Source organism: Haliotis rufescens, unplaced genomic scaffold (assembly GCF_023055435.1).
Source record: "Haliotis rufescens isolate VD_foot unplaced genomic scaffold, xgHalRufe1.0.p SCAF_84, whole genome shotgun sequence".
Taxonomy (NCBI): domain Eukaryota; kingdom Metazoa; phylum Mollusca; class Gastropoda; order Lepetellida; family Haliotidae; genus Haliotis; species Haliotis rufescens.
The window spans coordinates 328,923-353,668 of NW_025964377.1; the positions used below are offsets into that span (position 1 = coordinate 328,923).

General features: G+C 43.2%; 1 protein-coding gene across 1 annotated transcript; it reads right to left on the reverse strand.

The window, feature by feature from the left end:
- Positions 1–3,789: 3,789 nt before the first annotated feature.
- LOC124128466 (vitrin-like) lies at positions 3,790–18,852 on the reverse strand. The gene is made up of 7 exons (XM_048390156.1): positions 18,817–18,852; positions 8,464–8,716; positions 7,537–7,822; positions 6,750–7,310; positions 5,939–6,060; positions 5,173–5,416; positions 3,790–4,465 (listed from the first exon to the last, which is right to left on the reverse strand). The coding sequence occupies exons 2-7, from the start codon at positions 8,713–8,715 to the stop codon at positions 4,254–4,256; spliced, it is 1,677 nt and encodes a 558-aa protein (XP_048246113.1). The 5' UTR covers position 8,716; positions 18,817–18,852; the 3' UTR covers positions 3,790–4,253.
- Between the last annotated feature and the right edge of the window lie 5,894 nt (positions 18,853–24,746).

Below are 24,746 nucleotides of genomic sequence, written 5' to 3' on the forward strand. Positions count from 1 at the left end.
CATCATCATGCCCTTTATAATCAGTATCAGTAGCAAAGAGTGTTGTTTTCAAAAATGATTGTCATGTGCATAACTATTAGGTACGAATATAATAATAATAATAATAATAATAATAATAATAATAATAATAATAATAATAATAATGTCAGTTTTGTCTTAGTTATACAAAGAAGATGTTTCTCGGCAGAACGGAGGGATCTACATGGTAGGAAGGTGCTGACTGGTTATAGCCGTGGTACGTTAAGGTCAGGATCAGGTGCAGATCGATAAACACGGGTGTAAAATAAGGCTGACCGTTTGGTTCTTGACACAATCTTTGATGCCGTGCTTTGTCCTTCCAATACGTTGTACTGTCTTGGACGTGATAATATCGTCCACAAGTAACGAAGCGCGGGGACATTTCTGGTCAGCGATTTTGGCAGCAGTAAACATTTTAGCATTATTTGAAAGAAGAGGCGTGAGGGAGGGAATTTTTAATACTCAGTTTCCATTAGTTGAAGTTTTTAGGTTCTGTATAAATATTACCTCGAAGGCTATAATCCTGAGGGAACCAAACAAATCACAATAATATGATACTCGGTATTTCTTAATGGCCTCATTCAACACTTTGTGAACACCAGTGAATTCACGGCTATGCAACATTCTGGGGCATGGCTTCATGTGCATTGAGATTGTAAAACTCTGCCACATGCTAGAGACACCCTTGAACGATTTGATTATAAGAGTTAATGACTGATCCCTGAAAGAAATGTGAAATGTGGCGCCCACTCTCCCCGTTGGCTGGTGTAAGGTGAAATGAGGTTCGTGTGTGTGTGTGTGTGTGTGTGTGTGTGTGTGTGTGTGTGTGTGTGTGTGTGTGTGTGTGTGTGTGTGTGTGTGTGTCTGTGTGTGTGTGTGTGTCTGTGTCTGTCTGTCTGTCTGTCTGTGTATGTGTGTGTGTGTGCGTGTGTGTGTGAGTGAGTGAGAGAGATAGATAGATAGATAGATAGAGAAAGAGAGAGAGAGAGAGTGAGAGAGAACTTGTGCTATTCCAGTCTTATGCTGATTACATAGTGCCTGCCAGCCCACTGAGATATCATGCTGTAGTTTGACATGTTTACCTCAGACAGAATATACAGACCAATCCTTGTTTTATCTCCTTTATTCCGAGCGCCAGCAGGGTAACAACAAGTACCATAACCTAACGTTTTTTTCTACGAGGCTACCAGGCGACGGAGCACGTTATACCACCCGCTCCTTTCTTTTAAATATCATTGAAAACAGGTAATGCTTTTAATACCTTGGTCTGCAAGGCCACTATTCCTATTATTAGTTATTTTCAACATTTTGGCCAACCAAACAATATTATTCCTATAATTATAGGCACATGAATAAACGTATCACAAAATTCATACATTTAGCTTGGACTTCAAGATTTAACTTTTTCCTCTAGTTACAGGCAGATGAATAAATACATCAGTGATTTCCTATGTGTATCATCTTCTACAAGAGTATACTCTTCCTATAATTATAAGCCGATGAATACATGCTTCGGGATTTCCTATATGTATCATCTTCTACAAGAGTATACTCTTCCTATAATTATAAGCCGATGAATACATGCTTCGGGATTTCCTATATGTATCATCTTCTACAAGAGTATACTCTTCCTATAATTATAAGCCAATGAATACATGCTTCGGGATTTCCTATATGTATCATCTTCTACAAGAGTATACTCTTCCTATAATTATAAGCCGATGAATACATGCTTCGGGATTTCCTATATGTATCATCTTCTACAAGAGTATACTCTTCCTATAATTATAAGCCGATGAATACATGCTTCGGGATTTCCTATATGTATCATCTTCTACAAGAGTATACTCTTCCTATAATTATAAGCCAATGAATACATGCTTCGGGATTTCCTATATGTATCATCTTCTACAAGAGTATACTCTTCCTATAATTATAAGCCAATGAATACATGCTTCGGGATTTCCTATATGTATCATCTTCTACAAGAGTATACTCTTCCTATAATTATAAGCCAATGAATACATGCTTCGGGATTTCCTATATGTATCATCTTCTACAAGAGTATACTCTTCCTATAATTATAAGCCGATGAATACATGCTTCGGGATTTCCTATATGTATCATCTTCTACAAGAGTATACTCTTCCTATAATTATAAGCCAATGAATACATGCTTCGGGATTTCCTATATGTATCATCTTCTACAAGAGTATACTCTTCCTATAATTATAAGCAGATGAATACATGCTTCGGGATTTCCTATATGTAGCATCTTCTACAAGAGTATACTCTTCCTATAATTATAAGCCGATGAATACATGCTTCGGGATTTCCTATATGTATCATCTTCTACAAGAGTATACTCTTCCTATAATTATAAGCCGATGAATACATGCTTCGGGATTTCCTATATGTATCATCTTCTACAAGAGTATACTCTTCCTATAATTATAAGCCGATGAATACATGCTTCGGGATTTCCTATATGAACCTTTCTCAGCAAGATTTAACTATTCCTATTATTATAAGCAGAAGGATAAACACATCAGTAATTTAGTACATGCACATATAACTGCAAGATCGAATGATTCCTGTAAACCAAGTACAAACTATGGCCCGCCAATATATACTGATAGATGCAGCCTGGACTGTGGACCCGCACTGCACTCATGTTTGGTTGAAGAGAAGTTCATGCTAATGTATTAATGTAGCCTATCAATGTGAAGGGAATCTATTTACACGTCAGAGTGCAGTCAGTAGGGGGTATTTTGTCAGGTGTAGGTGAGGCTTAAGAAGTCTTACACAAGGACATCAACTACAGCAAGACTTTCCAGTAATTGAATATTGATTGTGACGAGACTCTCAAGTTGTCAGTTTCTGACATTTGTTCATGCTCAGTGAAGATAGTTGCTTATTTCGTCCCCTAACGTTGGCATATGTGGATTAGTACCGAATCCACCTTGACGAATCTGAATGCACAGTTTGGCACAGACCTTTTTCACCCTTTCGTCATCTTGGATCGAAAACGAGACTTGGGGTGTTCAGTTCCATGCAGAGTGAGTTGCATCTGCTGATTGGGAGCAGAGAGTGTGTTGTGATTCCATCATTTCAATATGTATCATCACATTGTATCCAAAAAGTCGAATGCAGAAGAAATTGCATAGTTACCGCTGAGGAAAATAATCAGTTATTTGTTTAATTTCAATATGGCAATAGATTAATTAAGGTAGCAGTCTTGGTCTGTAGAAGTTGAGTGTCAAATCTACTAAAAAAATACTCAAATACTCTTAGCTAGTTCCAGGAGACTGTGTGTGTGTGTGTGTGTGTGTGTGTGTGTGTGTGTGTGTGTGTGTGTGTGTGTGTGTGTGTGTGTGTGTGTGTGTGTGTGTGTGTGTGATCATCTACATCTAATTAAGTCGTTACCATGGTAACGACGAGAGTTAAACTGTGGTAGCTGGTGGGTATTGCAACACACAACCTTCCAATTGTCGGTATTCTTTCGCGTCTGGTGAGTAGTGTACATACTCCTATGTGAGAGTTCATCTATATATTTTTCTTAAACGTTCAAAAGCCACATCAGAGGACATGGCAGTTCTAGCTCTGCTCAGATCTCAACATTAAAGTCATGTCAGGTAGTTGATTAGTTCTTGTATCGGTTAGTCTCATCCCCGCCTATGTCTGTGTGGCATAAGATGTCACTGACCAAGGCCCAGACATCGAACAAATGCAACACCACGACATACCTTTATGCAGCCACACAAACCACAATGAGCTTTGCAAAGCATATTTATTTTCATTAAGGTAATCACAAATGGTAAATCAACAGAAACACCAGTGCTGCTTGTCATACACAGTGGTTGGAGGTTGCATGGACAAAGACAGTGAAGTAAGTTAGTGTAGAGGTTGACGTCAGTTCCGAACTTCAGAGGGTATGTTACTACAGTATTGAAAGCCAGGCTTCAATAACAAAGGTTAAGGCATTCCGTTAATCAGAGTTTCCCGAATGCATAACGTCAGGTGTACAGTAAACTATGGTTATAACGAACACGCTTATAACGAACTAACGGATATAACGAACTAACTTTTTAGTCCCGACTATATGCTGTAGTTATGCTGTATATATGCTTATAACGAATTACGGTTATAACGAACTAAAATTAGTAGTCCCTTTGAGTTCGTTATAACCGTAGTTTACTGTACTTTAAATGGTTTCCGGCATGTGGGGGATTATTTTAGGGTTGGCAGATTTGACAGGCCTTTCCTCCCTCGATTGCTATAGATCCACAGCTGACAGTATCAGGGTCGTACTGGGTTTGACCCGGACACTGGGTGACGAACATGTTGCCCTTGGTGTCACAATGGATGAATTTAGTGGTGTCAGAGGGGTGGGCGTAGTCACAGGTGTCGCCAGGGGAACAGGGGTTGGTGACATTGTTGAAGGTGTCTGTAACATAAAATACTTGCATATACATCTCAGTGACGTATTTCCTTGAAACAACACGATCACAACTGAAAGGTTTGGAGACAATAAATATGTTTACTTCTCTCTTGAAATATGGCCATTAAGTTGATGAGTCATTATGAATCATACATGGAGAGACAAGAACGTTCATTTTTTGTATTGTGTACAGATATAATAAAAACTGCAGCTGAGAGGGTTTGGGTGATCTTTGCACAGTTTGGCTGGTTAGGCTCATCATCAGCCCAGGGTCCTTGGCCCCTCTACACGCAGCACAGGCAGCGAATGGGACTTCTCATAGGAAGTGCTGCCTCGGATAATGTGAAACTCTGCAGCCTTCTGCATTACCCAGTTTGTCAGAAGGGCTGTATTACTGGTAGCAAACCCGGGTATTTTCCCAATGTCAGACAACAAATTGGGAGGTACCAAACCTAAGGCACTGAGAACAGTGGGGAGTCGGACAACTTGGTACTTGGGTGCAAGCATGACATTTCGAAACCACAAGTATGACGAAGATGGTAACAAAATGATCAATCACTCCATCATGCCGCTTAAGATACTGTGTTTGTGCCCAAGCTGTGCATCCATTGACAATGTGTTGCACAGTCATTAAATTCATTACATAATGTACATTTCATATTTACCTTTCTTATTATTGTTATTATTTATATCATAATCATTGTGTGACCTACCTGTAGGAGGTTGATTAATGTCTATGCTGTAACTGGCGTTGATACAAGAAGCCACCTGCTGAATGGTCAGACGTGTTCCAATCACAGTAATATAGAGTGGTCTCCCTTTCATGGTTTCGTTAAAGTGCATGATACCCGGCCTCCCATCCGTAACACTGTGTCTGACGTCATAGAAGGCGGGTCCAGGACGGGGGGTGTTGTAGGAGGAGTACATTTCTAGGGTACCACACACCACCTTCACAATCTGTGAACACGTTCAAATTAGGTTAGCAGTGATGTTAATGTTTCAAAATTCAAAAGTCTTTGAAATGCATTCAGAAGTGATACACATAAGGAAGAGAATTTATGGACGTCAACTTTTTTTACAAGGAACACAAAGTCTAAAACGTTCATTTCAACAACGTTGAAAAGTATCAGCACCAAGCCACACCTCTAATCGGACTGTCACATTGTGCAGTGAAACAAAAGGAGTCAGCACTGAGACTGCAATCAGTATCTGGAGTGTTCACCCCTCACACGGATGACATTCGAGAGGGGCCTGCTGCTGCTCAGACGTCTCATGTTCAATACTGGGATGCTCTGGCAGTCCTGGCGCAGTGTGGATTCCTTCAGGTCTTCAACCGTGAGGCCCCCAGCTCTCACTTGGCGGCCTACGTACTCTCAGAGGTGTTCATATGAGGGTTTGTCATTAGTTTTCGGAATTGGATTTGGAATCAAGTGATACTTAGTAAATCTTCATATGTATATAATATCCGCCTCCACATACCACTGCTTTGTTTTCGTCGGGGCTGGTGAGGTTACCCTCATTGGTGACAAATGTTTCTTCCACTGTGCCGTTCTCTGGCAGCGGTTTATTAATAGGATGTCCCTCCTCAACAGCAGTTGAAGCTGCAGCCCAAAGTTTTAGCATTGCACAAGGTATGTCCCTTACGTAAAACCAAAATAATATCCATAATCATAAGGAATGTCTACTAAAGGCAGAGTCCATTGTACGATTTCGACTGGATCATGAGCGTGTGTTTATGAATAACTTTCAAACAGCGATGATACTAGGTGTTCGCAAAAAGTCCCGCCCCCTCCCCCCCCCCCCCCCTCCCCCCGGCCCCCATGTGCCATCCGACACAAGCACATGCAAAGGCAAGTCAATTGTTAACCTGAAGAAAACACACCAACATTTCTTACAAAGCACATACCCAGCGACAAGTATTTCGATGTCTACCACTTTGAACATAACGATACAAATGAAACTGAGAGTTGTGATTTACTCTCCGTAATATGTAGCATACACCAGTAGCACTGTGACACTATGGCCTTATGTCATACAGTGTATTTCATGTATCATGTGTGTTGCCGGAACGGAGAATACATTTCACTGCCAGACACACATTTGACATACCTATGAAATAACATTCTAAGAAGTATCCTTTGTGCCACATTTAGAATCGCTCTTGCTTCATAATTTTATGACAACAATTAATAATCTGATACTCATATGACAGAAACACGGATTGACATACAACTGCTTCCTCTCAAACGTTTGCTGCTTGCACAATACCTACAAGTCTAAAGCGACCTACCTCCACACGAACTGTCTTTCAGTTGGTAGAGCAGACTGTCGATCTCCTTAAATGAATTGAGCATGATCACGTGGGTACAGGAAGGATGAGTAGCCACACCCCTCAGCTCAGTCTCGTCAGCGTTTCCTATGCCGACCGATATCATCGTGATGCCGGCCGCTTTAGCCTTCGCAGCAGCGCTGATGGTCGCTGGTTTGTCATTGGACTTGCCGTCGGTCAAAAGGATTGCTACACGCTTGGCATTAGCCCGGGCCCCTGCTGCTGAGCTCAGCAGGACGTTAAAGGTGTGAAGAATGGCAGCAGATGTGTTTGTGCCACCGTTACTCTTACTGATTCTGCCGATAGCTTTCAACAAGCTGCTTTTGGTTGTGTGGTCCTGGAACTTGATGTCATCACCAACCTTGGAAGCATATTCTACGACTGCGATCTTGACTGCATCTTTTGATATGTCCAGTTTAGTGACAACGGCTTTAACGAATTCAATCATACGTTGAAAGTCACGTCGTGAGACGCTTCCCGAACCATCAAGAATGAACGTAAGGTCAAGTTGTGTTCTGCAATCTAGAATGTACATGTTATGATGAATACATATAGTCGGATAGATGGATGGTTTGATTGAGTTGGGTTTAATGCCGCATTTAACAGTATTTCAGTTATATGGATTTGTTTCAGCTTAGTGTGGGAGGAAAGCCGACAAGTGCGGGCATTGTACTGACGGACATAAAAACATATCTCTCGCACACACACACGCACGCATGCGCACACACGCACACACACACTAACATACCAATTCCTTTCATTGCTCTAGCTTTAGTTATGAATCCAGATTGGCTGCCACCAGGTCTCAGCTTTGAGGCCCAGAACGAGGCTTGACTGGCGACGTCACCAGGAGGACTGTTGCTCTGGTTCTCCTTTATGTAGAGGGCAGCTGCCAGGCCGGAATATAGAGGCTTTCTCAGGTCAGCCCAGGATGTACTGCGCCAGTCGATGTTGAAGGCTGACTGGACAATACTACACTCAGCTGCGATGGATGATGGACAAGTCTTTGTCATCAGGAACTTTGATTTATCGACCTGTAAATATTCAAAATGAAAGATGTAATATATATAGTAATAGTGGTAAATAATGAACTCAGATGTCCAAATCACATAACAATTACACTGATCAGTAGGCATTCTTTGAGATATTCTGATGCCACGTTGACAGCGTTTCGCAAACACACACATATGATCAAGGGCTAATGGTCATAGACTGATAAAGTTCTTTTTAAACACTCGTTGTACTTCTGCACCAGAATGGCATGTCCTTCTATTAAGGATTATTTAGAAGCTCTGTCTATTTAATTCAATTAAATGAAAAACTCATATCTGAAACCTTAGCTCTGTGCCCAGCATGAAGTTATTCTGTGATGGTAAATACTGCTGAACACCCAGGTCAGCAGTATCCCAGCTGCATCTTATCGAGTCTGGACCAAAGAAACTATAGGTGATGACGAGCGACGTCAGATGCTGCCGGGTCACACGATGACATGCAATAAACCTGGGTTGACGGTCTGATCCATTTAAGTTTTTCTTACAACAATAGGGTGCTGGTGCACGTTCTGCTTTACTGTTTCATCGGGACATGAAATATCAGTTATAAAATCTATGTTGGAAGGCAGCTTCTGAGTGCATGCCTGTATTTGTGTACACATGGCAATGATGGTTTGTCCTACCTGCCAGATTCCTCCGTCATACCCAGACCTGTAGGTTTTAGAGTCTTTGCCATCGTTAGTCTCCACGTAGGCCAGACGTCGCAGGAACAGTCGGTCGTCACCGAGGATGCACTTGGACCTGATCCTGTCTATGACGGCGTTGACAACATAGCTTCCGGAAACTCCGGGATTCAACGTCAAGTCCGCTCCGCCTGCAGTTCCGAGTGTGCCAGACAGGAACAGTGCCAAAACCAGATACATCTTGTTTACCATTCTGTGAAGTGTATAATATGCTAGGTGTTTACATCCTGAGGAATAACGCTTGATCTTGTTTACATTCTGTGAATTGTATAATATGCTAGGTGTTTACATCCTGAGGAATAACGCTTGATCTTGTTTACATTCTGTGAATTGTATAATATGCTAGGTGTTTACATCCTGAGGAATAACGCTTGATCTTGTTTACCATTCTGTGAATTGTATAATATGCTAGGTGTTTACATCCCGAGGAATCATGCTTGATCTTGTTTACCATTCTGTGAATTGTATAATATGCTAGGTGTTTACATCCTGAGGAATAACGCTTGATCTTGTTTACCATTCTGTGAATTGTATAATATGCTAGGTGTTTACATCCCGAGGAATCATGCTTGATCTTGTTTACCATTCTGTGAATTGTATAATATGCTAGGTGTTTACATCCTGAGGAATCATGCTTGATCTTGTTTACCATTCTGTGAATTGTATAATATGCTAGGTGTTTACATCCTGAGGAATCATGCTTGATCTTGTTTACCATTCTGTGAATTGTATAATATGCTAGGTGTTTACATCCTGAGGAATCATGCTTGATCTTGTTTACCATTCTGTGAATTGTATAATATGCTAGGTGTTTACATCCTGAGGAATAAAGCTTGATCTTGTTTACCATTCTGTGAATTGTATAATATGCTAGGTGTTTCCATCCTGAGGAATCATGCTTGATCTTGTTTACCATTCTGTGAATTGTATAATATGCTAGGTGTTTACGTCCTGCGGAATCATGCTTCATCTTGTTTACCATTCTGTGAATTGTATAATATGCTAGGTGTTTACATCCTGAGGAATCATGCTTGATCTTGTTTACCATTCTGTGAATTGTATAATATGCTAGGTGTTTACGTCCTGCGGAATCATGCTTCATCTTGTTTACCATTCTGTGAATTGTATAATATGCTAGGTGTTTACATCCTGAGGAATCATGCTTGATCTTGTTTACCATTCTGTGAATTGTATAATATGCTAGGTGTTTACATCCTGAGGAATCATGCTTGATCTTGTTTACCATTCTGTGAATTGTATAATATGCTAGGTGTTTACATCCTGAGGAATAACGCTTGATCTTGTTTACCATTCTGTGAATTGTATAATATGCTAGGTGTTTACATCCTGAGGAATAACGCTTGATCTTGTTTACCATTCTGTGAATTGTATAATATGCTAGGTGTTTACATCCTGAGGAATAACGCTTGATCTTGTTTACCATTCTGTGAATTGTATAATATGCTAGGTATTTACATCCTGAGGAATCATGCTTGATCTTGTTTACCATTCTGTGAATTGTATAATATGCTAGGTGTTTCCATCCTGAGGAATCATGCTTGATCTTGTTTACCATTCTGTGAATTGTATAATATGCTAGGTGTTTCCATCCTGAGGAATCATGCTTGATCTTGTTTACCATTCTGTGAATTGTATAATATGCTAGGTGTTTCCATCCCGAGGAATCATGCTTGATCTTGTTTACCATTCTGTGAATTGTATAATATGCTAGGTGTTTACATCCTGAGGAATCATGCTTGATCTTGTTTACCATTCTGTGAATTGTATAATATGCTAGGTGTTTCCATCCTGAGGAATAACGCTTGATCTTGTTTACCATTCTGTGAATTGTATAATATGCTAGGTGTTTACATCCTGAGGAATAACGCTTGATCTTGTTTACCATTCTGTGAATTGTATAATATGCTAGGTGTTTACATCCTGAGGAATAACGCTTGATCTTGTTTACCATTCTGTGAATTGTATAATATGCTAGGTGTTTACATCCCGAGGAATCATGCTTGATCTTGTTTACCATTCTGTGAATTGTATAATATGCTAGGTGTTTACATCCTGAGGAATAACGCTTGATCTTGTTTACCATTCTGTGAATTGTATAATATGCTAGGTGTTTACATCCTGAGGAATAACGCTTGATCTTGTTTACCATTCTGTGAATTGTATAATATGCTAGGTGTTTACATCCTGAGGAATCATGCTTGATCTTGTTTACCATTCTGTGAATTGTATAATATGCTAGGTGTTTACATCCTGAGGAATAACGCTTGATCTTGTTTACCATTCTGTGAATTGTATAATATGCTAGGTGTTTACATCCTGAGGAATAACGCTTGATCTTGTTTACCATTCTGTGAATTGTATAATATGCTAGGTGTTTACATCCTGAGGAATCATGCTTGATCTTGTTTACCATTCTGTGAATTGTATAATATGCTAGGTGTTTCCATCCTGAGGAATCATGCTTGATCTTGTTTACCATTCTGTGAATTGTATAATATGCTAGGTGTTTCCATCCTGAGGAATCATGCTTGATCTTGTTTACCATTCTGTGAATTGTATAATATGCTAGGTGTTTCCATCCCGAGGAATCATGCTTGATCTTGTTTACCATTCTGTGAATTGTATAATATGCTAGGTGTTTACATCCTGAGGAATCATGCTTGATCTTGTTTACCATTCTGTGAATTGTATAATATGCTAGGTGTTTCCATCCTGAGGAATCATGCTTGATCTTGTTTACCATTCTGTGAATTGTATAATATGCTAGGTGTTTACATCCTGAGGAATAACGCTTGATCTTGTTTACCATTCTGTGAATTGTATAATATGCTAGGTGTTTCCATCCTGAGGAATCATGCTTGATCTTGTTTACCATTCTGTGAATTGTATAATATGCTAGGTGTTTACATCCTGAGGAATAACGCTTGATCTTGTTTACCATTCTGTGAATTGTATAATATGCTAGGTGTTTACATCCTGAGGAATCATGCTTGATCTTGTTTACCATTCTGTGAATTGTATAATATGCTAGGTGTTTACATCCTGAGGAATCATGCTTGATCTTGTTTACCATTCTGTGAATTGTATAATATGCTAGGTGTTTACATCCTGAGGAATAACGCTTGATCTTGTTTACCATTCTGTGAATTGTATAATATGCTAGGTGTTTACATCCTGAGGAATCATGCTTGATCTTGTTTACCATTCTGTGAATTGTATAATATGCTAGGTGTTTACGTCCCGAGGAATCATGCTTGATCTTGTTTACATTCTGTGAATTGTATAATATGCTAGGTGTTTACATCCCGAGGAATCATGCTTGATCTTGTTTACATTCTGTGAATTGTATAATATGCTAGGTGTTTACATCCCGAGGAATCATGCTTGATCTTGTTTACCATTCTGTGAATTGTATAATATGCTAGGTGTTTACATCCTGAGGAATAACGCTTGATCTTGTTTACCATTCTGTGAATTTATAATATGCTAGGTGTTTACATCCTGAGGAACCATGCTTGATCTTGTTTAGATAATAATGATAATAATAATGTGTGTACTTCTATGGCGCTAGCCTCCCTACACTCGGTGCATGCGCACAGTGCCAACATTATTAAGTGTCCTCGATTTTCATTCTCAGCTCCCTAGGAAGTATACAACACAGGCTGCCTTGTCAGGCGCTGTGAGGTCACAGTCACATTACCATCCTGCTGTGTGAACAGAGACATATATTGACCAAAGTCGCCTTGGTTTGTCATGACTACGTGCTAAATAATGAAACCACGCCAAACCCAAAGAAGACATGAGGTCAGTGACATGCTAGTGGTTAATATATGACACTTTATTATGGACAACAACTTCTTTAGTGTGTATAACTACAAACGTTTCCCTTCGCTCTGAATGGCTAACTGTGTCATTGTTTCCATTCACGTTATGAATGTAATGTTTTAACCAGTGAAGATGACACCATTTGTTTATTGCGTCATGCAAGATTTTCTGTGACGTCGTTTTAGAAATATACTCACTGAGTTAATGTCTTCCTTGAGATTTAGCCACACCCCTCAATTTCCCCCAATTTCCCTGAGATTTAAACAAAATACTTTTTTTCTACGGTTGCCTAAGAAACAAGACAATGGGTGATGTAAAAAACAATCGCTGCCATGTGCCAACTTGTGTCGTCCTACAGTCGCCCTACCGTAAGTTAGGTAATTCTAGACGAGATCGCATGGTAATTCCAGGACAGCACACGTAATAATAGCATCTTCAGTTACGTAATGTCGCTGTATTGATCAATATAGCCCCGCGTTGTGGTGTTGCTCTCATTATATCGCTGGCTCATTATGTCGCAATGTAGTACTGCAGTGTCCTACTGTCGTTCATGTCTCCCTCATTCCTTACGTAGGTTTTTATGCAAATGATGTGAGTGGCGGGTGTGAGTGGCGGGTGTGAGTGGCGGGTGTGAGTGGCGGGTGTGAGAGGCGGGTGTGAGTGGCGGGTGTGAGTGGCGGGTGTGAGAGGCGGGTGTGAGTGGCGGGTGTGAGCGGCGATGTGAATGGTGGGTGTGAGTGGCGGGTGTGAGTGGCGGGTGTGAGTGGCGGGTGTGAGTGGCGGGTGTGAGTGGCGGGTGTGAGTGGCGGGTGTGAGTGGCGGGTGTGAGTGGCGGGTGTGAGTGGCGGGTGTGAGGGGCGGGTGTGAGTGGCGGGTGTGAATGGCGGGTGTGAGTGGCGGGTGTGAGTGGCGGGTGTGAGTGGCGGGTGTGAGTGGCGGGTGTGAGTGGCGGGTGTGAGGGGCGGGTGTGAGTGGCGGGTGTGAATGGCGGGTGTGAGAGGTGGGTGTGAGTGGCGGGTGTGAGGGGCGGGTGTGAGTGGCGGTTGTGAGCGGCGGGTGTGAGCGGCGGGTGTGAGGGGCGGGTGTGAGTGGCGGTAGTGAGCGGCGGGTGTGATTGGCGGTTGTGAGTTGCGGCTGTGAGTGGCGGCTGTGAGTGGCGGCTCTGAGAATGGCGGGTGTGAGTGGCGGGTGTGAGCGGCGGGTGTGAGTGGCGGGTGTGAGTGGCGGGTGTGAGTGGCGGGTGTGAGTGGCAGGTGTGAGTGGCGGGTGTGAATGGCGGGTATGAATAGCGGGTGTGAGTGGCGGGTGTGAGTGGCGGGTGTGAGTGGCGGGTGTGAATGGCGGGTGTGAGAGGCGGGTGTGAGTGGCGGGTGTCAATGGCGGGTGTGAATGGCGGGTGTGAGCGGCGGGTGTGAATGGCGGGTGTGAGTGGCGGGTGTGAGAGGTGGGTGTGAGAGGCGGGTGTGAGAGGCGGGTGTGAGTGGCGGGTGTGAGAGGCGGGTGTGAGAGGTGGGTGTGACCGGTGGGTGTGAATGGCGGGTGTGAGAGGCGGGTGTGAGAGGTGGGTGTGAGCGGCGGGTGTGAGTGGCAGGTGTGAGTGGCGGGTGTGAGAGGCGGGTGTGAGTGGCGGGTGTGAGAGGTGTGTGTGAGTGGCGGGTGTGAGGGGCGGGTGTGAGCGGCGGGTGTGAGCGGCGGGTGTGAGCGGCGGGTGTGAGCGGCGGGTGTGAGCGGCGGGTGTGAGTGGCGGGTGTGAGCGGCGGGTGTGAGTGGCGGGTGTGAGTTGCGGCTGTGAGTGGCGGCTGTGAGTGGCGGGTGTGAGTGGCGGCTCTGAGAATGGCGGGTGTGAGTGGCGGGTGTGAGCGGCGGGTGTGAGAGGCGGGTGTGAGTGGCGGGTGTGAGTGGCAGGTGTGAATGGCGGGTGTGAGAGGTGGGTGTGAGTGGCGGGTGTGAGAGGTGGGTGTGAGTTGCGGGTGTGAATAGCGGGTGTGAGTGGCGGGTGTGAATGGCGGGTGTGAGAGGTGGGTGTGAGTGGCGGGTGTGAGGGGCCGGTGTGAGTGGCGGGTGTGAGCGGCGGGTGTGAGCGGCGGGTGTGAGAGGCGGGTGTGAGTGGCGGGTGTGAGCGGCGGGTGTGAGTGGCAGGTGTGAATGGCGGGTGTGAGTGGCGGGAGTGAGCGGCGGGTGTGAGTGGCGGGTGTGAGCGGCGGGTGTGATTGGCGGGTGTGAGTGGCGGGTGTGAGTGACGGGTGTGAATAGCGGGTGTGAGTGGCGGTGTGAGTGGCGGGTGTGAGTGGCGGGTGTGAGAGGTGGGTGTGAGTGGCGGGTGTGAGTGGCGGCTGTGAGTGGCGGGTGTGAGTGGCGGGTGTGAGAGGCGGGTGTGAGTGGCGGGTGTGAGAGGCGGGTGTGAGTGGCGGGTGTGAGTGGCGGGTGTGAATGGCGGGTGTGAGTGGCGGCGGGTGTGAGAGGTGGGTGTGAGTGGCGGCTGTGAGTGGCGGGTGTGAGTGGCGGATGTGAGTGGAAGGTGTGAGAGGTGGGTGTGAGTGGCGGGTGTGAGTGGCGGCTGTGAGTGGCGGGTGTGAGTGGCGGGTGTGAGAGGCGGGTGTGAGTGGCGGGTGTGAGAGGCGGGTGTGAGCGGCGGGTGTGAGTGGCGGGTGTGAGTGGCGGGTGTGAGTGGCGGGTGTGAGTGGCGGGTGTGAGAGGCGGGTGTGAGTGGCGGGTGTGAGAGGCGGGTGTGAGCGGCGGGTGTGAGTGGCGGGTGTGAGTGGCGGGTGTGAGAGGTGGGTGTGAGTGGCGGGTGTGAGCGGCGGGTGTGAGTGGCGGGTGTGAGTGGCGGGTGTGAATAGCGGGTGTGAGTGGCGGGTGTGAGTGGCGGGTGTGAGTGGCGGGTGTGAATAGCGGGTGTGAATAGCGGGTGTGAGTGGCGGGTGTGAGTGGCTGGTGTGAGTGGCGGCTGTGAGTGGCGGGTGTGAGTGGCGGCTCTGAGAATGGCGGGTGTGAGCGGCGGGTGTGAGCGGCGGGTGTGAGTGGCGGGTGTGAGTGGCAGGTGTGAATGGCGGGTGTGAGTGGCGGGTGTGAGTGGCGGGTGTGAGTGGCGGGTGTGAATGGCGGGTGTGAATAGCGGGTGTGAGTGGCGGGTGTGAGTGGCGGGTGTGAGTGGCGGGTGTGAATGGCGGGTGTGAGAGGCGGGTGTGAGTGGCGGGTGTGAATGGCGGGTGTGAGAGGTGGGTGTGAGTGGCGGGTGTGAGTGGCAGGTGTGAGCGGCGGGTGTGAGTGGCGGGTGTGAGTGGCGGGTGTGAATGGCGGGTGTGAGTGGCGGGTGTGAATGGCGGGTGTGAATGGCGGGTGTTACCGGCAGGGCAGGACATGCTTACCCTTTTCGCGACGTAACAGTAATCTGTTCATAGAAAATAGTTTTCACCACAATCTTGCCTTTTCCACGGGGGACTGGTTTTTATCTGGCGTTCTCGTCATACTGTTGTACTGTCATCTTTTACAATCGCACCCTCTCGTTATACTGTTGTACTGCCATATTATACAATCTCGCCTCCTTGTAATACTCTTGTACTGTTATTTTGAACAATCGTCCCCTCTCGTAATACTGTTGTACTGTCATAGTCTACAATCGCATCCTCTCGTTTTACTGCTGTTCTATCATATTCTACAATCGTGCCCTCACATCACACTCTTGTACTGTCATATTCTACAATCGCGCCCTCACATCACACTGTTGTACTGTCATATTCTACAATCGCGCCCTCACATCACACTCTTGTACTGGCATGGTCTACAATCGCGCCCTCACATCAAACTGTTCTACTGTCATAGTCTACAATCGCTCCCTCACATCACACTGTTGTACTGTCATAGTCTACAATCGCTCCCTCACATCACACTCTTCCACTGTCATAGTCTACAATCGCGCCCTCACATCATACTGTTGTACTGTCATAGTCTACAATCGCGCCCTCACATCACTCTCTTGTACTGTCATAGTCAACAATCGCACCCTCACATCACACTTTTGTACTGTCATAGTCTACAATCGCGCCCTCACATCACACTGTTGTACTGTCATATTCTACAATCGCGCCCTCACATCACACTGTTGTACTGTCATAGTCTACAATCGCCCCCTCACATCACACTGTTGTACAGTCATAGTCTACAATCGCGCCCACACATCACACTGTTGTACTGTCATAGTCTACAATCGCCCCCTCACATCACTCTCTTGTTCTGTCATAGCCTACAATCGCGCCCTCACATCACACTCTTGTTCTGTCATAGTCTACAATCGCGCCCTCACATCACACTCTTGTACTGTCATAGTCTACAATCGCGCCCTCACATCACTCTCTTGTTCTGTCATAGCCTACAATCGCGCCCTCACATCACACTATCGTACTGTCATAGTCAACAATCGCGCCCTCACATCACCCTCTTGTTCTGTCATAGTCTACAATCGCGCCCTCACATCACACTGTTGTACTGTCATAGTCTACAATCGCGCCCTCACATCACACTCTTGTACTGTCAAAGTCTACAAACGCGCCCCCACTTCACACTCTTGTACTGTCATAGTCTACAATCGCGCCCTCACATCACACTGTTGTACTGTCATAGTCTACAATCGCGCCCTCACATCACACTGTTGTACTGTCATAGTCTACAATCGCCCCCTCACATCACACTGTTGTACAGTCATAGTCTACAATCGCGCCCACACATCACACTGTTGTACTGTCATAGTCTACAATCGCTCCCTCACATCACACTCTTGTTCTGTCATAGCCTACAATCGCGCCCTCACATCACTCTCTTGTTCTGTCATAGCCTACAATCGCGCCCTCACATCACACTCTTGTTCTGTCATAGTCTACAATCGCGCCCAAACATCACACTGTTGTACTGTCATAGTCTACAATCGCGCCCTCACATCACCCTCTTGTTCTGTCATAGCCTCAATCGCGCCCTCACATCACACTATCGTACTGTCATAGTCAACAATCGCGCCCTCACATCACCCTCTTGTTCTGTCATAGTCTACAATCGCGCCCTCACATCACACTGTTGTACTGTCATAGTCTACAATCGCGCCCTCACATCACACTCTTGTACTGTCAAAGTCTACAAACGCGCCCCCACTTCACACTGTTGTACTGTCATAGTCTACAATCGCGCCCCCACTTCACACTGTTGTTCTGACATAGTCTACAATCGCGCCCTCACATCACACTCTTGTACTGTCATAGTCTACAATCGCGCCCTCACATCACACTCTTGTACTGTCATAGTCTACAATAGCGCCCTCACTTCACACTGTTGTACTGTCATAGTCTACAATCGCACCCTCACATCACACAGTTGTACTGTCATAGTCTACAATCGCGCCCCCACTTCACACTGTTGTACTGTCATAGTCTACAATCGCGCCCTCACATCACACTGTTGTACTGTCATAGTATACAATCGTGCCCTCTTTTCATACCGATTTACTGTCATATTCTATAATTTCGCCCTCTCGTCATACTGTTGTACTGTCATATTATACAATCTCGCCTCCTCGTCATTCTCTTGTACTGTCATTTTGTACAATGGCCCCCTCTCGTCACACTGTTGTACTGACAACCAACAAGAGAGGTTGTACAGTTGGAGTAGTGTAAAGGGTGCAAACGAGGTGACAATTACAAACGCTACCCGGCAGGGCTAACACGGTACCAGCACACTTGTGTGACGGGACCCACCTTGATGTGACAACTACACAACTCCTGATGTTACAGACAAGCCGTGACGAGGTCGTAAAGCACATCCATACCCAGAATATTATGTGAGTGAGTGAGTGAGTTTTGGTTTTATGCCGCTTTTTAGCAATATTCCAGCAATATCACGGCGGGGGACACCAGAAATGGGCTTCACACATTTTACCCATGTCGGGATTAGAATCTGGGTCTTCGGCGTGAGGAGCGAGCGCTTTAACCACTAGGCTACCCGACCGCCCCGAATATTATGTGAACCTACAGTGAAACACACAAGGATGTAACCCTCTACTTGTAGAAGTATGTATGCAAAAAAGAGTATACACCATGTGCGATAAGGCTAAAATGAAACAAACAAGAAATGTTTATTTGATGGTGATGTATTTGATACGGGTATCACTGTTGCGTTTTGGACCTCAAATTTGCAGTGTTTCGGCGAATGTTTTTAGTTTTGAAACATTTTCATAAAGTTTGTAACTTACTTTCTTTTGCCCGCCAGTTTATTTCCCATGACTGAAGTATGACTGAAGTATGATTGAAGTATGACTGAAGTATGACTGGAGTATGACTGAAGTGTGACTGAAGTATGACTGAAGTATGATTGAAGTGTTATTGAAGCAAGATGCATGAACGACAAACTGCACGATACAGCGGTATAGATTGTTGTATTGATAACAGTATAATTGCTGCTTACCTGACTGCATCGGCTCTCAGCTGCACGTCGTGGGTTGAAAACAGTTTGTGTTCTTTATATAAGCTAGGGTGTTACATTAAATTGACATATATGGTCCAAAATTAAAAATGACTAACTATGATATATCGTCACGATCTCATCCAGATCCAGCAGATGTTCACGGCGTGGGCTGTGATACACTAAGTCAACCCTTGAGTCTGATGGGTGGGATCCGGTTTCACACTCTCTATTTGGATATATGTGCAAGCTCTGGACATTGTTTGCGGACTGGACGCCTCCCTCAGGTTTATGGGTTTATTGGTCTGTGGCATCTGGTGTGGTGCAGTCAGTTCACCGTCGCCTAAACAACCACGTCTCATCTGCTGTTGTGATTTAATGTCTTTACATTTGTTGAAAATATTGTGATTATTCATTTCCCCACAACAATTTAAATTTCAACTAGCAGCGACTTTTACAAAGGCCATGCGATATTTTGGGATTGACAGGTTGCTGGGGAGTTATTCTTACCAGGAATCCCTAAGTGGTCACCGTGAAAGGACCCCCGCAATCGTTGAATAAATTAGTTTTTAAATTGTAGATATATATAAAAAGACAAAATCAAAATTGTGATTGATATATTCAGGTTGGCTTATCATACAGCAAGTTATTTAGAAACATTTTCGCACAGTCAGATTTCTTTTCTTTCTTCACGTCTTCCTTGAAAAAAAAGTAAAATAAACGAAACGGTAAACTGAAATATATTTTTAAAGATGTTCATTCACTTTAAACATGGATGAGGGAACGCAGCTGTAATATTCACATAAATACATTTGTTAAGATGTTCATTCACTTTAAACATGGATGAGGGAACGCAGCTGTAATATTTACATAAATACATTTGTTAAGATGTTCATTCTCTTTAAACATGGATGAGGGAACGCAGCTGTAATATTTACATAAATACATTTGTTAAGATGTTCATTCTCTTTAAACATGGATGAGGGAACGCAGCTGTAATATTTACATAAATACATTTGTTAAGATGTTCATTCTCTTTAAACATGGATGAGGGAACGCAGCTGTAATATTTACATAAATACATTTGTTAAGATGTTCATTCACTTTAAACATGGATGAGGGAACGCAGCTGTAATATTTACATAAATACATTTGTTAAGATGTTCATTCTCTTTAAACATGGATGAGGGAACGCAGCTGTAATATTTACATAAATACATTTGTTAAGATGTTCATTCACTTTAAACATGGATGAGGGAACGCAGCTGTAATATTTACATAAATACATTTGTTAAGATGTTCATTCACTTTAAACATGGATGAGGGAACGCAGCTGTAATATTTACATAAATACATTTGGACTAAAAAAGAATAGGGACGGCGATGTAAAACGTTCGCTCGTCACGCTGAAGACCCGGGTTCGAATCCCTTCATGGGTACAATGTGTTAAGCCCATTTCTGGTTTCCCCTGCCGTGATATTGCTGAAACATTGCAAAAGAGCGACAAAAAAACACACTCACTCGCTCACTCATTAAACAATCAGTAGGAGTTATGGCTTTTGGGTTTTCTCCCTAATACCTGAGTCCATCTAGAGCCGTACACGTGCCTCGGGCAGTGTATTTGTTTACATGTTTATTATAAGCACGTACACGCCTAACACATGGTGCCTAAAGTACTAATGTAGCTTTGGCAATGATCAAACCAGCAAGTGTTTGCAGAACTCAGTACCTAACATGCTAGCCGTATGTAAAGTGGTTTATGACACCTCGTCTAATAAATTATGATACTGGATATACGTTCTTTGACAAGACCACTCGCCGTGCTGCTCCCTGGTGATATACTACATTAATAATGATAACTCTAATGTATAATTATCGTAGTTGACTACAGTGCGTGTTGTGGGTGGTGGTGGTGGGTGGGGGGGGGGTGGGGGGGGGGGGGGGGGTATTTGTAAGTTTATATTGATAACTCTAATGTATAATTACCGTTGTTGATACAGTACATGTTGTAGGGGGATATTTGTAAGTTTATATCGATAACTCTTATGTATAATTACCGTAGTTGATTACAGGCCTATGTTGATAACTGTAATGTATTATTACCTAATTTTCACAATGAGAATATGGAACCTATATAATAATTATATTTTTCATTAGGCGAGGTACATAGATATCCATGTATTCAAAAATATATTTTCTCGTGATGCCATGTAAGCAGTAATATAAGGAACTCTTTGTTTAGATGTTAAGACGTTTATTCATCTAGTCACACTTTTAATATTACATCCAATATTTGTTTAGAAGTATCAAGCCGCATATTGACTTTGATTGACCCATTAATCGTTCTAACCGAACACCAGGTTCATAAGTGACACAGCTAACCGACGCACCATCTGAACAGCGATAGTCGGAGGTGTGCACGTATTCGCTGAAGCGGACATAAAATATCCTTCAAATCAGTCAGTGTGGATGAACAACTTCTTAATGCCTCTCAAAGAAGTTATCCTTCAAAACGTTTGGAAATGAAAATCAGCGGCCAAACACCAATACAACGTAAAATTTTACGTACTTTTGTAATTTATTTTAAAATATTCATATGCCCAATAATCATAAACTCCACACTGAAATGCTTTTCCATTAAAAAGGGGGATATAGTTTGTATGTCCTGTCATATCTCGAAATCACAGGAATCTATATAGAATAAACACGGTATTAAGCACAGATTTGTTTGACATCTGGGAGTAAAATGGTGGGGTTTTTTTTAAATTACTTAAATAACTTATTTTCTGAAAGAAACTTGGAGGTTGGAGTGCCTATGTTCGTAGTAGCTGGCTGGCTGGTCGATGGTTGGAATAAGCGAGATAACCAAACACTGACTAAATGGGGATAATATGTCCAAATTTCCAAAAATAGGATTTTGTTACCACTGACGAAATATTGTCCATTGCTATCTTAACGTTTAAAGATAGAGTGCAACTTTGGTGATTTACAATGTCTTCGCGATTTTAAGGCCGCTACTGAACTAGGGCCATCTAAACAACTATATCTTTATATCAGTTTTATTAACCGCTCCCGTGGTCTACTGGTAAAGCGTATGCCCGATGAGCGGAAGTTCCGGGATTCGATCCCCGTCCGCGTCATAACAAAACACGTTAAAAGATGGTACTTGTTGTTAACCTGTCTGCTCGGCACTAAGGGTCTAAAACAAGGACTGGTCAACTCGGAGTCAGTATACTGCTGTGTCTGAGTGGGGTATTCATGTTAAACTGCGGCATTGTATCTCGGTTGGCTAGCACTATAAAATTGGCATCAGCCTGGACTAGAACAAGCAGCCACACAAACACATGCACGTGCATTACGTCGCTATATATGTGCAATAATCTTGGACGCGACCTCAAACCCCATTCCAGGCCACCTCACCGTGTTTAACAGGAGTACTGCTGACACTTGTCATGCACAGTGTCCGAGTGGCTGGTGCGACCGGTAGAGCCATCCTCCATCTCCCAGCACTATCACCGTGTTTAACAGGAGCACTGCTGACACTTGTCATGCACAGTGTCCGAGTGGCTGGTGCGACCGGTAGAGCCATCCTCCATCTCCCAGCACTATCACCGTGTTTAACAGGAGCACTGCTGACACTTGTCATGCACAGTGTCCGAGTGGCTGGTGCGACCGGTAAAGCCATCCTCCATCTCCCAGCACTATACCCATGTTCGTGGGTTCATCAAAGTGGCAAACGTCCGAGACCTGCATCACCTCTGGCTTTCCTCCCACATCAAGCTGACACGCCGTGATATATCTTGAATACTGTTCAATGCAGTGTTAAACCACACTCACTCAGTTCTCCCACATCAAGCTGACACGCAGTCATATATCTAGAATACTGTTCAAAGCAGCGTTAAACCACACTCACTCACTCCTCCCACATCAAGCTGACACGCCGTGATATAAAACTGGAATACTGTTCAAAGCAGCGTTCAACCACACTCACTCACTCACTCCTCCCACATCAAGCTGACACGCCGTGATATAACTGGAATACTGTTTAAAGCAGCGTTAAACCACATTCACTCACTCACTCACAGTCTGCCCACCCTTGACCTTCCGAAACACGGGGATTTGTCCCGAGATGTAACTGTGTGATGTTTATTAGACTCCTTTCATTCTGGAACTCGTCAGGTTCTTTTGTTATACAAGTGTGTTTTACAAACAACACCAAAATGGAAATCTCTATCTTAATTTATTCAACAACAACATACATTATTCAATTCATAAATAATACAAATAAAAACTGACAATATAATGACATGTGCAATGGTACACGTGTTCCCGTGGGTTGTTTTCTTCGTGTAAACACTTGCCTTTGCATGTGTTTGTGACGGGTGCCACCTGTGCGGCAGGATACGCTCACCTCTTCCTGCCGAACACCTGCCGTCATCACTATTTGATAGTGATTCATTAACACATGTTTATGATATAGTCTGAATCATACAATGGACTCTGATTTTAGGGTTTTGTCGCTTTTATTTTATACACTACTTTTAATCGTGTATCTACGAAAATCTAATGGTGCCACTTTGGTACAATATTTTTAAATTATTTTTTAAATCGAAATTTCTCCTTATTTCAAATATTATTTCGAAATTTCGATTTTTTTTCTCGTTATTTCGATTTTATTCTCATTATTTTGGTTTAATTCTCGTTATGTCAATAATTTTCTCGCAATTTCGAGTTTTGGAAATAGATTTGAAACAAGGAAAATAATAAGAGAAAAAAATCGAAATTTCAAGTTTTTTAAATATTCTTGAAGTAATAAGAAAAAACTCGAAGTAACGGGAAAAGAATTGGAAAAACGTAAACTTCTATTTGAAAAAAATAGTATTATGGTACCAAAGTGGCATCATCATGCTTTTGTATGTATCAACTTGCTCAAACAATACTGTGGAATTTCAAGAACCCCTCTGATGAATGTCTATAGTAATTGTTTAATGTAAGACGTCATCACGAAACTATGAATAAATTACTACAAACACAACAATCCAATGAATATATAGTAAGCTGACAATGTAAGTTGGTCTACTGTCGGAATTTTGGAAACAAGAAATGTAGCACCAAGTTTCAATCCATAGCAGGAATAGTTCATCTTGCGTTATGTTTTGAAGTGGAAACTCCATCAGTTACGTCGTTTGGGTATTTGAAAGTAATACAGTCCTGTTGGTTATGATGTGATTGATGACCTTTTGAAGATGTGGATAATATGACGGTATTTAGTCGACACAATGGATATGTAAGTGCATCTTCCAATTCCTTTACGTAATCATATTGCTCTGTTAAACTAAGCACCTGTTTTTTTTTAATTGAGGCTTACAGGTTGTTTATCTGTAATTATTTTTTATGTGGAAAAATACATTTTCGAGTAGTGAGGAATAAATCCAGGTTGTTGTGATGTTGGAGGCTGAACCAGCTTTGATGTTAAAAAAGTGAAAAAGCAATTCAACGTCATCATGATTTAAAAAAGTGTCGGTTTACCTGACATAGGCACATGTGTAAATATATCGAAACCTATCTACGTTTTACCTAGGTGCCAGAAAAGTACTAATTGTCGATTAATTGGCAAGACTGCTTTTCATTATACGTGATCTGTGGATTTAGTCTGGATAGAAACATTTTGTCAGTGAATCTACATTTACACGATTATGAATTTAGAAATATATTTCAATGACGTGTTTGGGGGTTATGTTTGACGTAGATCTTAAAATGAACACATACAACTTTGTTCATTTCATAATACTGTAAATGGTAACAAGGAAGATGCTCTATACAGTATCAAAGTCGAATTAACATTAATGAACATAACATATGATTCGATCGGGCCACGTTTCACAAGGAAGTCATTCCGGCTTCTAACAGAAATAAAATAACACTTGTTAGAA

What these genes read in the sequence shown, in the direction of transcription:
- LOC124128466 (XM_048390156.1), bottom strand. Translation starts at nt 8,715, where the DNA reads ATGGTAAACAAGATGTATCTGGTTTTGGCACTGTTCCTGTCTGGCACA. An exon ending in TAGAGCAATGAAAGGAATTG is followed by an intron (nt 7,311 to 7,536) that starts GTATGTTAGTGT and finishes TGTACATTCTAG; the next exon opens with ATTGCAGAACACAACTTGAC. An exon ending in GAAAGACAGTTCGTGTGGAG is followed by an intron (nt 6,061 to 6,749) that starts GTAGGTCGCTTT and finishes TTTGGGCTGCAG; the next exon opens with CTTCAACTGCTGTTGAGGAG.